Source organism: Vipera berus, assembly GCF_964194415.1.
Source record: "Vipera berus genome assembly, chromosome: 3".
Lineage (NCBI taxonomy): Eukaryota > Metazoa > Chordata > Lepidosauria > Squamata > Viperidae > Vipera > Vipera berus.
In genome coordinates, this window is record NC_138204.1 from 90,949,359 (window position 1) to 90,963,944 (window position 14,586).

The window sequence follows — 14,586 nt, forward strand, 5'->3', positions numbered from 1 at the left end:
GGAAAATTTGGATATTTAGATGACTAGCATTGAGAAAATCATGTCTGATAAGAATGGATTAAATATAAAGGGGAAATTAAGCTTAAACAAATATCACGAAAATAGGATGAATGGTGAACTAATGAGATGTTTTTTTTATAAGAATAATATAAGCTGATTAAAAAAATGATATACATAGATGTTACCACTATCTGTATAAATATGAAAAGATGTCTATATTTAATCATTGATACATTGAAAATATTAATAATTATATTTGTTTAAGATTGAATACTATTGGGAGAGGGGAAGAACAAAGAAATATATAAATTAATATACTAATTATGGAATTATCAAAATCAATCATTATTGACTGTTAATTCATTATTATTGCTTTTTTCATATATATATATATATATATATATATATATATATATATATATATATATATATATATATATATATATATATATATATATATATATAAACCAGGACAACACACTGTACACCAGGCACTGGAGACTGTTATTATAAAAAAGCAATAAAATATTTAAAAAAAAAAACAGGAAAGGAGAACCTCACCCTTATGTTAGCCTGGAGTCAAGCCTATATGATGATTATTACTTCTCATTATTTATTAACATTAATTAAATAATTAAATTTCTATGTTCCTCATTCTTAATGATTTCCAATGACTCACAACAATAAAAGAAATTACAATCAAATCAATAAAAATAAAAGAGAAAGATAAAATATGCTGATGAAGCAAGAGCTCTCATTCTTTTTGGCCAAAGGCCTGGGTGAAGACCCAGGTCTTCACGGCTCTTCTAAAAAAGTGCAGAGAAGAGGTCATTCACAGTGACTGTCTTATTCAATTCTTATTCATCTTAGTTTGTCTTTTCTGAAGATTTATTTAACATCTTCTTATAATTTGTCTGGTTTATGTTTAATTCCTATTCCATTGTTAATATCATTCTCTTCTTCAACTTCTGCCTTGATGGACTGTGTGGTATATAAACTGTAGAATAAGAAATAAATATATTCTAGGAGACATTAGTCCCCATGTTGCTTTGGATGTATCTGTCCCCTAAATTATTGAGAATACCAAAGTCCTCAAATCCAAATGTACAACTTCAAATAACTGCTAGTGGGAGATAACGGTTTGAAGCAAATAAGTAATAAGAAGGAATCAAATGAATCTTACTCTTAAGCCAATGACATTTCAATGAGATGCACAGTGAAGATTTTCCAGTTGTTGGTTATGGTGGATCCCAGACCATCTAAATGAACAATCTTTCTGAGGCCCTATATATGTGCAGAGCTTTCTAGATGAAACTTACTACAGTAGATCAGTGTTTTTCAAGCTTGGCAACCCCCAGAATTTAGCTCCCAGATTTTCCCAGCCAGTATGCCTGGCTGAGGAATTCTGGAAGTTGAAGTCCACACATTTTAGGGTTGTCCAGATTGAGAAACACTTTAGTAGATAACTCTGAAATATTGAGATCTGCAAGATTACACATTGTTTGGATATATCTGCAAGATTACACATAGTTTGGATGACTTATTATAATTGATCCTCAAGCATCGGGGTACCTTTGCAAGAAATAAACTTGATCCAATTTATGAATGTTTATGAAGCTAGAATCAAGACTATATGGAACAACTTTCTGTTAGAGGTTGGTCTGATACTACTTTCAGCACTGCCTTGATTTGTTAGGATTTTTGAAAAATAAAAGGTCAAAGTTCTATTCATTTTGTTTTATTTTTCACACAAGCTACTTTTTTATATTATTAGTTTTTCACGTGATATTGTATGTACTATTTCTATCCTGGGATTCTTGAAAGATAGAAAGAAAGAAAGAAAGAAAGAAAGAAAGAAAGAAAGAAAGAAAGAAAGAAAGAAAGAAAGAAAGAAAGAAAGAAAGAAAGAAAGAAAGAAAGAAAGAAAGAAAGAAAGAAAGAAAGAAAACATAGTTTTCAAAATCAAGGCATAATCAACTAATCATGTTGTGACTGATGCCTCTATCCCTGCATGTAGGCAAAAAAAGGCAATTTACAAATATTTATTGGCTAGGAGAAATTCAATTTAACAAAATCCCTCTTTTATCTCTAGCATTGCAAAAACACAAGGCAATACAACACAACAAATGAAGTGGATGAGAACTCCCAAATTCAGACCTCTATGTTGATACAAGGCTATATTTTTAAAATTAATTTTTAACCAGGTCTTTTTTATGTAAGTATACACAGATAGCCCTTCCTTAACAACCACTCATGTAATGAACGTTCAAAATTACAAAGGGTCCAAAAACATTACTTACAATCCATCCTTGAAGTTAGGTTTGTCATGCTTGAAAACTGGCTCACATTTACAATCGGTTGCAGTATCCTGGGGTAATGTGACCACAATTTGCAACAATTTTTGCTGAGGTGTTTTGTTTTTTGTTTTTTTGGCAAAAACCACCAGTTGGAGAATGGATTCACTTAACCACTTAACATGGCTTGCTTAACAACCACATAATTCTCTTAATGATTGTGGTGATTGCCTTAAGATTGTCATAAAATCAGTTCTGAAATCAAGTCAAGATCCATGGTGACACACTCAATGACCACAGTGCTTTTTGACAAAAATTCTGGCCTCAATTCTGGTTGTTAAGTGAGGGCTACCTGTAAATATTCACTTTCCTTTTCCCATCTCTAATTAAATGATAGAAAATATAGATACCCATGAAAAAAACCTGCTAGCCATTAAGCATCTTTGAAGACTATCTCAGATGTATCCAACTTACGGTTGTTTCTGTGATATCAGTCTCTGCAGGAACTCCAGGCCCAAACTCCTCATTAGTAGGATTGGTTGGCTTCTCTTCATATTCTTTATATTCATAAAAATCATATTCGCCTAAATCTCCATCTACCAGAACTTCAGACTCGCTGTGGTCTACGCCTCTGTTTCCATAATCTCTTTCCTCATTATTTTTAGCCTTTGAATTATAATCCTCTCCCGTTACGTATTCTTCAGTAAATACTTCTTCAACAGGAGTTTGCTATTCATATAAGCAGTAGAGGTTTGGAGGAATAGGATGAATATGTGGATTAAAAGTTAGTAAAGCAATGTAAGCATTTTGCAGATTTTAAGGTAAGGCTTTGCAAAATAAAACAACAGCTGTATACTTGGCATCTTTTAACTTGTTTCTGAAAAACTCATAAGCTAGTTTTTTCAGAGTTATTAAAAGAATGCTTCAACATACATGGTTATCTGCAATGAAATTAATTCTTTTGAAAATGTATACGTTACCATTTACGCATAAATTAAATGAAACCCTGTATAAACTGGATTGATGTAGTTAGATTATTTAGTGACAAAGTCTCACTAGTTTTTTTATTGAATTTTTCCAGGTATGACATTCCTAAGACATAACTACAGTAGCGTCTGTGTATGTTTATTTATCAGAATTATTTCTAGGTTTTTATGCTTGGCTTCACACATATTAGTGTCGGTAACAGTGTTAAAAATATGTACCGAGTTCTAATGAAATGTTGATTAAGATTATGTAACTGTCATATTAAAGTAAGAAACCTTTATGGAAAAGTTGGAGGAACTGGGCAAAAGCAAAAGCTGTAGGGAGATGCAGTAGCTGTCTTGGTATTTGAGGTTTCCTCTAGAGAAAATAGGGCAGAGTTGTTCCCAAAGACAGGACAATAAATGATGAATTTAAGTCAAAAGGAAGTAGATTTTAGCTGGAAGAAAGATTTTTTTTTTAGAATGGTAAGAATTGTTCAGAATGGAGCCCTAAGATGCAGAGACCCCTTCTTCATTAGAGGTGAATGGCTGTCTTTTAGCGAAGTTGCAATAATGGATTCCCATACAAGATGGAGTTGGATTAGGTGATCTGCAGGGTCTCATCCATTCTTTTATTCTATGAATCTACAATAAGATTTTTTGTATATATATATATATATATATATATATATATATATATATATATATATATATATAGATCTAGAGTCTCGGGCTTCTTCCCGCGTTCCTTTCATCTTCAGAAAGTTGCACATTTAAAGCAGAAAAGGAAAAAGCTAAGTCTTTTTATCTGAATGCACTGTTTTGCAAATTCTTAAGCTTATCCGAGTTCAATGTTATATCCTTAATAAAGAAAACATTGTTCAACATTGATTGAACATAAAAAGCCCCTATTGCAGAAGAGAGCAGCTCTGGAAGTTCTGATTGAGAGCTGTGTGAAACCAAGCATTAAACTGTTAAGCACTAGCATTAGTTAAATAGCATTTTCTTCAATATACAGAGACGTTAGCTTTAGAATAAGCCAATCGAGCCCCACAATAAATGTATCTGCTTTAGCACAATTCAAAATCTTTAGAAATTATTGCCTAAAATCTCTTTTTTTATATAGCACGGCAATATTTATGAATCACAGTACCCACATTCATAAATATTAGTTGATTATACACACTCAGAATTGAGCAGATATCAGCAACACAAAGTTAAGGCTAATTTTCAATAAAGCTTTTGATTCAGGGTCTAAAGAAAGATACATTTAGATATCAGTGTATATCTTTCAAATGCAGCTAAATTGTAAACTCTAGAAGTATAGAAATAGATATCCCTAACCAAGAAATGAGAAATGTACTTGACAAAAGTTATGTGTATGGGTTCCCATACTGAACTAGGAACCATATGAACAGAGCAGAGGACATCCAGATGCATATCTTTATGGTGTTGTACAGCTAGATATCATAGTCACACCTACTTAATCTGACTCAATATTTGGTACAAATGAGATTGTAATATAAATGTGAATAAATTGATTTTCTTGTACATAGCCAAGTGACTATTCTCAAGACTCCAGTCATCATCCACTCACTATGTTTTTCTCTCTTATGTAGGAGTCTCAACTGGAGCAAATCTTGTCTATAATGACTACTGAAAAAACTAATACTTTGTTTCAGGCCACTGAAATCAAAAGTGTGGGCAATGTCTTACATCATATTAGGTATCCTTGACCTTTTCTTGGCCATTACTGAATACTTTGCTTGACATCCAAAAATGTATGTGATTGCATTCCTACAGAAAATAGGAATCTCTTGAAGTCACTTCTCAGGTAAAGACTGAATGTGACTATGAAATACTACAAAACTGGATCTCAGATATATAACACACATGACTTTAATCTTTAACTGTTCTCTTATTATTTTATTTATTTCTTAGATTTTTATCCTGCCTTTATTACTTTGTAAGTAACTCAAGGAGGTAAGCACACATAATACTCCTTACTGATCTTATTTTTCCCCTCAACAACCCTGTGAGGTGTATTGGGCTAAGAAAGAATGAAAGAAAGCCCAAAGGAGCTTTCATGCCTAAGGAAGGACTAGAATTCACAATCTCCTGGTTTCTAGGCCAGTACCTTAACCACTACACCAAACTGGTTTTCTGGCTAGCTGATAATGACGTGGTAATATTTTTGAAATGGCCCTGCCATTATATTTATTTATCTATTCTTCATTACCTCATTTCGTCCAGTTGTTTGAGTAGGAATTGCAGTCTGGTAAGCTTCAGTTCCATAGTCAGCCACATTATACTCATGATATTCATCAACGACGTTGGCCTAATGTGAAAGGGAAAAGTACAAAGTTAATAGGCAAGGAAAAAGGCAAACACTTAAAGAAGAATTTCTGTTTAGCTAGATTACAATATTAGCCAGTGGTGCTTTCATCTACTAAGGGTTAGAGCCAGTGGTGGGATTCAGCTGGTTTGCACCGGTTCACTAGAACTGGTAGCTAAATTTTGTTGAGTTTGGAGAACCGGCTGAATCCATGCTACTTCTGGAAGTCCATTCTAGGCCTTGGAGGACTGGAGATCTCCCGGGTCTAGAACAGCCCACCAGAAGTGCATGGATGTCACTTCCAGAAATCCATTCTAGGCCTTGGAGGCCCAGACCTGCATCCAAACAGAGAACTGGATGTTCAAGTATTTGAATCCCACCACTGGTTAGAGCTACTGGTTTTCATTATCACAGATCTTCCAAGCTCAGTCTAGGAGAGATCTTGATTATTTCTGAGCTACCTTTACCCCTATTTTGCCTTTGGCTGCAGCTCGAGAGCTTTTCTTCTTCTTCGATGACAGTGTTTCAGATTTTTTGAATTTGAACTTTTGGGGGTTGTTCTTTGAGTTAGCAACCCCCGTCTTCTTCTTCTTTGGGGCTTTGTTCTTTTTCTGAAAAAGGGGGTGAAAGATGGAAGGGGAGAACATAAACAAAAGGAGAAGAGCAGTAAGACATGAAAGATATCAGGATAAGCAAAGGACAACAAATAATGACTTCCTGTCAATTGCCTTTGGTTGCTGCTGTTGAATTAAAATGAGTTTCATGGACAAACAAGAAAGGAAAGAAGACAGAGTGAGCTTGATCAACACTAAGACATCACGTGACAAACCATCAGACAGACAGGACGACGGACATCAGACAACATACACACCATGTGCTGTTACCTCAGTGTATGCTACAGTCTCGTCGTATAGTGGGGGTCCATCTGTTATAGTTTCAAGGTCTTTATAATCTTTATAATCTGGATCCCCATAGTCATAGTCATATTCGATTAAATCTTCAGTTCCATACTAAATTGCAAAAGGAAAAATACCAAGCATTGGTGGATTAGTAGCAGGAAGCTCTAGTAATAACCCTGGAAAGCTCTCTTATGCTTCCATTTTATAGTTAGAAATAAAAGTTACATCATTAATGTATCAGATACATGGTAGCGTTTTTTTCATAAGGGACTGATTAAAAAAGTATTATTTTACTTTACAAATTGAATTTAAAACAGGGCAATGTGACTTTTTTTTTGCTAAAACATGATTTATGATTAGCATTCTACTGTAAGTGTTACCAGGCAGAATAGGACAATGTGCTGGGGCCAACTTGCCATGCAAGACTCGCCATGGCCAACTTGCCATGCAAGACTCACCATGGCCAACTTGCCATAGGACAACTCACTGCAGGACAAATAAATAATCCAATGTAATTATTTACAATATTTTTAAACAATATTTTATTTTTTGTCATTCATATTTCATTTTGTCCCTCCTTTCTTCAATGATTCTATTCCACCATTTCTTCGATGGAGAGCCAGTTTGGTGTTATGGTTAAAGTGCCAGGCTGGAAACTGAGGGACTACTAAGTTCCACCTTAGGCATGGAACCAACCGACTGTCTATGGGCCAGTCACTGTCTCTTAGCTCTAGAAAGCAGACAATGGCAAGCCATTCTGAAATCTTGCCAAAAAAGCTTCACAGACTTCTCCAAGCAGTCTGCTGATGTCAGCACTGACTCAACATGACCCCAAAAAAAGTTTCATGAGAAGAAACACAAAAGAAATGAGACATGAGTCATTTTCTGGCATTAAGGTTTGTCCCTTTTATTCTGACCTCCATATGTTACTGAGAAAGTTCTAAAGTGACACTATAACCATATCACACTGAGTTGTGCAATTCAAAATGCCATAATATTAAATTCAGAAGGTAAACCTTTACTGTTCTGAGTAACCTAGGGAGGCAATATGACAGCAGATGTGAACTGCACATAATTCAAAGATACACAAAGGCAGAGCATGGGAAATATAATCTAGTCTCATATGGAATGAATCCATATTTTTAATCTCACTTATTTAACACTCTTATTACTCTCAATGTTTGATCTAAAGATACCCGTCCACAAAATGTAGACACCCTCCAAGTAACATCGAAGTTTAACAGACCATAACAGGAGAAAGGGTTCTCCTCCCTTGATATAGTAGAAGTACCTGTATGCCTCAAGCCATTACATGTTCTTTACAGTAAGTATTAATGTTGACATTTTTGACTTGCCCTGAACTCTTTTACCTACAAAAGTTATCAGAAGATAAAATGTATTGTTTATTGTCTTGTAATTTCAGCAGATACAATGTTTTGCAAGGGAAGACTAGCACATTTAAAAAGAAATTAAGATTATCTTCTAGGAATTCAGTAGTTTGTTTTAATATGTATTCATTACATACTAGCAAACAAGAAAGTAATTTATATTTCCAAATTTTAAAGAAGTTTAAGCAAAGGTACAGCTGCTTGAAAAGAGACATTAACTTTAATGAACTGACTCTTTAAACCAACTGTACTTTTTTTTTGAAAACCAACAAATGAAAACAATAAACTCCAAATAAATTCAGAAAGGAAATAGTAAGACACAGTTTAAGAAGTTTCAAAATAAAATTAAAAATTCCAAGAAGATAGTCTTAAACCCTGTATATTTTTCTGAATTTGATTTCCCCCCCACTCTTAGCTGAATTTCTGAAACCTCTACTGACAGACAACTAAGAGATTGGGGTTGTGGTTAAAGTGCCAGGCTAGAAACTCGGGAACTTTGTGACCACAAAGGAATGTAACACCTCAATGTCTGTCTTCTTTGGCTGGCAACCAAGGAAACTCAGTTACATGGGTTCATGTGGGCAAACAAACAAAAATGAGTGAAAATATGTCACTAACAAAAACTTCATTGAATTCAGTATAATTGTTTCATGAAGCAGGTAAAGAGGAAAAAAGAAATGGAGAATGTCTCAGTGGCTCAACTGACATATTCTAAAGTACCCAGTCGAAACACACAAGTTTTCAACATATCAACTCAGTTTTGAACCAGACTAGTTGAAAGTTATATGTGTTTAAATTACCAGTCCTTTTATAAAATTCTTTTTGAAATGAAGAGATAAGAAGTGGGATGTCTTTAAGAAAAGGCAGAAATCTCAGACTAATCCATCTTTTGGGATGCTAATGATCAAACATGTCAATGCATGCAAACAACCTTCTTCCAAATATCTGCCTTAGTCTAAGAAAGTTTTTTAAAAATAAATAATATGACTACCAACCCACATCAAGTCAACTAGTCATGAATAAGGCCTATACTTCAATAGCAAACTATCCCTAGGAAGTATAAATTTTAGTAGGCAAAAAAATGTTAGTTATGTTTCTATGACAGCTACACAGGAATCCTAGAATTTGATTTTAAAAATGGGGAATGTCTTGCACAAGATGAAGGCTATAAATTATACCGTAACTTATAAATTATAAAATTATAAGTTATAAATTACAAAGCAAGGGCTTTACAACTGAGCTACTGTGCAATAAAGGAGTTATTATTTCTTTCTAGCACTCAGATGAGCAATTAGTCAGCATTTTTAAAAGGATTGCCTAAGTTTAGCATTATTTCTATCAACAATGAAAGCATTTGTCTGATTGCAAAATTAGCAACTGCTCCAGACTGTGCCAATTTGGGGGTAAATAAAGTGACTGAAGACAGATTAGAAGCAGTTCTTTGCAGACCACAAAATAAATGGAAACATTGACTGAATAAAACAAACTGCCAAGTATGCTGATTAAAAACACACAAAAAAAGACAAAGTAAATTGATATTCATTCTAAGGCTTGTCAGAGGCACATTTTGAAAAGCTATTCATTCATAAGATTAAGAAGATACATACAAAAAAGGGGGGATATTTAGAAAGCAGAATTGCATCACACACAATCAATTGAAAAATATGCTCTTCTAGGACCTTCAGTTTAATATTTCCACAAAGTATTGCTTTAAAAAAGGTACCATTATGTTTATTCATTATATTCACAACATAGACCTATAAGGACTTTGTGAAATGTAGTATAAATTTCCTTCTGTCTCATGTTTTTCCTAAATTTTTGAGCTGTCATTAGTAATATTTTGTAAGAGAGCCAAGAATTCAGTGAACCAGTATGCTATAATAAATGTACATTTTCCCCTCTCACTTAGCTTTGTCAATCCACCTAAAGACTCTGGACAGATTATTTTGCTAACTAGATGTGCAGTCTAACAGTCTGCTAATTTTGAGCAAATGTTACTGCAGTTGGATGAACTAGACATTACAGAAATGTTCTTGATATAATATCCATCACAGCTAAATCGCTTTTCTTTCTGAGACAACTTTTGGACTGTAATAGTTCATCATTTCCCATCCACCATGACACCATGGGTCTGCTCCAATTAATACAGCTTTGCCATATGTAACCTAAGAATAAAACATTATGTCAATGGATTTTAACGTTTTGCAATGTATGTACATACTGTATATCATTTGAGCATATGAAATCATTTTATACAGAATCATATTATTAGTGATACAAGTGATATTGTAGATTTTTTAGATATTTCTTTTTATTGATGATTGGTCATTCACAGGCCATTAAAAAATCTGTCACCAAGCAATATCCCTTCTCTAAATCTTGGTCATGCCTGGAATCTGTTCACATCATTTTCTGAATTCATTTTGTGTGATGTTGGCAATTATATTTCAGTATAAAATAAGCCTTGTGTCTTCTTACTTAGTTATGCTCAAGTTATGTATTAACAGGGTTAGAGACCATTTGTCACATTTCTTCTCTTTAATTTTAAATTGCAGATTTCTGCAGGCATCTTCTTTCTCAACATAGACCTGCTGATGGTCCAAATAGCTGATGGAGATGAAGCAGTCTGCTTAGCTTGATAAATCAAGACCTTCAAAGTATATTTTTCTTTCAGATGGAGAAATACAAAACATAGAACATAGAATAATAGAGTTGAAAGGGACTTCATAGTTCTTCTATTCCAACACCCTGCTTGAGCAGGAGACCCTACATCATTTCAGACAAATGGTTGTCCAATCTCTTTCTGAAAGCTTTCAGTGATGGAGCATCCACAATTTCTGAAAGCAAGTTATTCCATTGGTTAATTGCTCTCACTGTTAGAGCTAAGGAGAAATTTCCTAAGTTGCTTCTCTCCTTGGTTAGTTTCAATCTATTTGTTTCTTGTCTTGCCTTTTGGTGCTGTAGAAAATAGTTTGACCCCCTCATCTTTGTAGAAGCCCCTCCAATATTGCAACAATATTGGAACATATCCCCCATAGTCCTACATTTCTTTTAAGGAATTTGAAATTCCTTTCCTTTTAAGCAGTAACACACACTCAAAACAAGTTTGGAGGACCTAATGTTTCAGAATGATGAAGCTAAAGATGGGTGGATTTTTAATTTCTTGGAAAAAGATAGGCAGTTCTCCCTTCTAAAACTCTCTCACTCATACACACTCTCCACTTCTTAATTCTCTGATAACAGTTGCTGAAAAGATTGAACAGACAATTTATGTTGGAATTTCTAAACTATGAGACAGACTGAGGATTACTTCTGGAGTCTCTCCTGGTTAGCTGCTTCATTCCTAATCATTTTTTCTCCTCTTGGGAAAGGCAGAGAAAAAGCAGAAGCATTATCCAAGGATCATAAAGTTTCATGTTTGATCACAGAATACAGTGATGTTATAAAGTCATATACATACTATAAGATCTGGTTGTTGAAATAGCTACTTTCTGAACTTGAACCATTTCGGATGGCTGTTGCTGCTCATGTAACTGAATTGTCCTCTACACCAAAACTAGAATAATATAGATATAATTATATCCATGCAAAAGTAGATTTCAGGGAAAAGTAATATCTTTCCACACAGAAAAAAATTATCACCAAGGACTCCACATTTATTTCTTTGCCAAGAGGAACATTAAACCAAGTCACTCTACCCTTTCTATACTGAATTGGTACAGCCCAGAAGAAACTTCATCAGTTCATTTGCCAAATATGAAAAATGGGCCTGAACTGCTGCCAAGTTTATAAAAGGGTGAGAGCAAAAACACTGAACATATTACTGATGATCTGATTTAATGTACATCCTACTATCTCCTGAGAACTGGAGTGAACAATCTAGATATATTATATATTATATATTATATCCTACATTAAGGATGAAATTATATACCATGATCTCAACCATAAATTTCTCTTGGAAACCATTTTTAAAGTTATCCAAAGAGATTTTCTTTCGCTAGTTTTTCTTTTAAAAGTTTTGTTCGCTAGTTTCACTGCTTATTTAAGCACAAGGCAAGTAAGAAAGGGGCCATTTCTGACCATAATGTTTGGAGTAAATATTTTTTTTTTTATTTTATTTTAATTCCATTTATATCCCGCCCTTCTCCGAAGACTCAGGGCGGCTTACAAGCTTAGCAGTAGCCTTCATTCTATGTATATGCCTGCTTATTAGGGCTTTCATACACCCCCCCAAGAGACATTATTACAAAGTCAGCTTAATTGCCCCCAACAATCTGGGTCCTCATTTTACCTACCTCGGAAGGATGGAAGGCTGAGTCAACCTTGAGCCTGGTGGGATGCGAACCTGCACTAATTGCAGGCAGCTGGTGTTATTTAAGGAGGCATTAGCCCACTGCTCCACCAAGGCTATTCAGGATAATAACAAAATAACAGAGTTGGGAGGGACCTTGGAAGTCTTCTAATTCAAGTCCCTGCTCAAGAAGGAAACCCTATACTACTTCAGACAAATGGTTGTCCAAACTTCTTAAAAACCCTCAGTGTTGGAACACCCACAACTTCTGGAGGCAAGTTGTTCCACTGATTGTTTTAAACTGTCTGGAAATTTCTCCTTCGTCTACAAGTTTGGTTCTCTCCTTGATTAGTTTCCATCCATTGCTTCCTGTTCTGTCTTCAGGTGCTTTGGAGAATAGATTACCTAATGAACTTAATCTAGTTTAAAAACCAGATTGTGCCACAAACGTATCCATGGGGTCAAGGGAAAAGGCTTAGCTTGGAAATGGGGGAGGGGGGAGTAGGAGAAATCATTCTTTCACTAATCAGTTATTCTCTAGAGAAAAAAGGATACAGAGCAAAAAAAAATTGCTTGTGAGTTGTGGATTCCAAGAGTATTTTCTCTGATTCAATTTAACAAAATATATTTCTGATCTTGAACAGTTTATTTCCAATTGATCAGAGTTCATAATCATTTACATTCTGACTGCTCCAGTGAGAAAAGCATTTTTCTTAAATGGTTCTAGAAGATCATGATGGGTCGGATGGAGAACAGAATAGAGTAACAGAGTTGGAAGAGACCTGGGAGATCTTCTAGTCCAACGTCCTGGTCAAGCAGTAAACTCTATACTATTTCAGACAGATGGTTGTCCAATCTCTTTTTAAAAACCTCCAATGTTGGAACACCCACAACTTCTGGAAGCAAGCCATTCCACTAACTAATTGTTCTCTCTGTCAGGAAAGTTGTCCTTTGTTCTAGGTTAGAGCTCTCTTTGATACATTTCCATCCATTGCTTCAGGTGCTTTGGAGAATCTTTGTAGTACTTGGTCTATAACTTAGGAATTCAATGGATGATTTTTTTCCCCAATGAAGCCAGTCTGATCATAAAGTTTCCCAACTGAGTGTGCTCTAGATGTGTGGACTTCAACTTTCAGAATTCCAGCCAGCATGGCCATTACTGGGAATTGAAGAGTTGAAATCTACATGGCTGGAGGGTACCCAGAATAGGGAAATTTGAATTAGAGCACAGAAACTAATTCAAACTAACTTATACGTTTCAATTAATGATTGCCTTACATGCCATATTATTGAGGGGTGCTTGGTGCTCTCTGAGCTTGCTTGTTTTCTTGCAGATATTTCATTACCCAAACTAGGTAACATCAACAACATGAAGATGTTGCCTAGTTTGGGTAATGAAATGTCTGCAAGAAAACAACCAAGCTCAGAGAACACCAAGCACCCCGCATTTCAGTCCTGAGCTACAAATATTCTTTATTGATGCCATATTATTCTCCATGAATACTTATTTGCCATGATACTAATCAGTAAAGATTGTATACTTTATTTTTATGACAAATTAAGCTTATATACTTAAGAAATCATTCTCCATCTCCAAATACTTATTCTGGTAATGTGCATCCACTCCCTCAAATTTTAGCAAACCAAGCATTTTTATAATTGAATGCTTCAGGCTAAATTCCTTATATTTAATGACACTCTCTGCCATTATTACAAATTGCATCAGATATACAAATAAACTGTTTATTTTTTAAAAAAATGTATCTTTTCTATTTGAATTGTTTTTTCTGAATAGACTCTGAAAACATTTTATGTATTTGTATCTCCTTGCCCTCTTCCCCAATGTTGGGGGATAAGGAGAACAGGCTGATGAATTTCCGGGTGGCTCTCTGCCAGCATTAATTCAGTGAATAAAGAAACTCAAGAGCAATTCTCAAGGGTCAGTACATTAATATATGTATAGCACCAAGATTATCTTTCAAAAATAAAAGAATTTCTTTCTTTCACAAATACTAAGAAATGATAAATACTAAACTCATTCCAAATCCAGCCCAAAAGCATAACCCTGCACTAATTGGTCATAAAAAGTCCATGGAACTAAACTTCAGAAACAATAAAATCTTCTGAGACTATGGATGAAAACTTTAATGAGTCTTTCATTCCAGACAATTTGGTCAGCAGTTATAAAAATTCAAGAATGAATTTTATGCAGATGCCTTAACTCAGTGTTTCACAACCTTGGCAACTTTAAGATGTGTAGATTTCAACTGCCAGGATTCACCAGCCAAGCTGAGAACACTGCCTTAACTAATCAATATAGCAGGGGTCTTCAATCCTGACCCTTTTATGACTTGTGGACCTCAACTCCCAGAATTCCTCAGCCAGGCATGCCTGTAGAGTTGAAGTCCACA

The 14,586-nt window shown here is 34.7% G+C and overlaps 1 protein-coding gene across 1 annotated transcript in view; it reads right to left on the reverse strand.

Moving 5' to 3' along the window:
* COL11A1 (collagen type XI alpha 1 chain) overlaps positions 1-14,586 on the reverse strand; it is a gene marked incomplete at its 5' end in the record, with an annotated part of 296,431 nt that overhangs the window by 189,446 nt on the left and 92,399 nt on the right. The window contains 3 exons of the mRNA XM_081322302.1: positions 2,769-3,023; positions 5,499-5,597; positions 6,479-6,604. Coding sequence (XP_081178428.1) covers positions 2,769-3,023; positions 5,499-5,597; positions 6,479-6,604 — 480 coding nt within the window. The remainder of the gene's footprint in view (positions 1-2,768; positions 3,024-5,498; positions 5,598-6,478; positions 6,605-14,586) is intronic.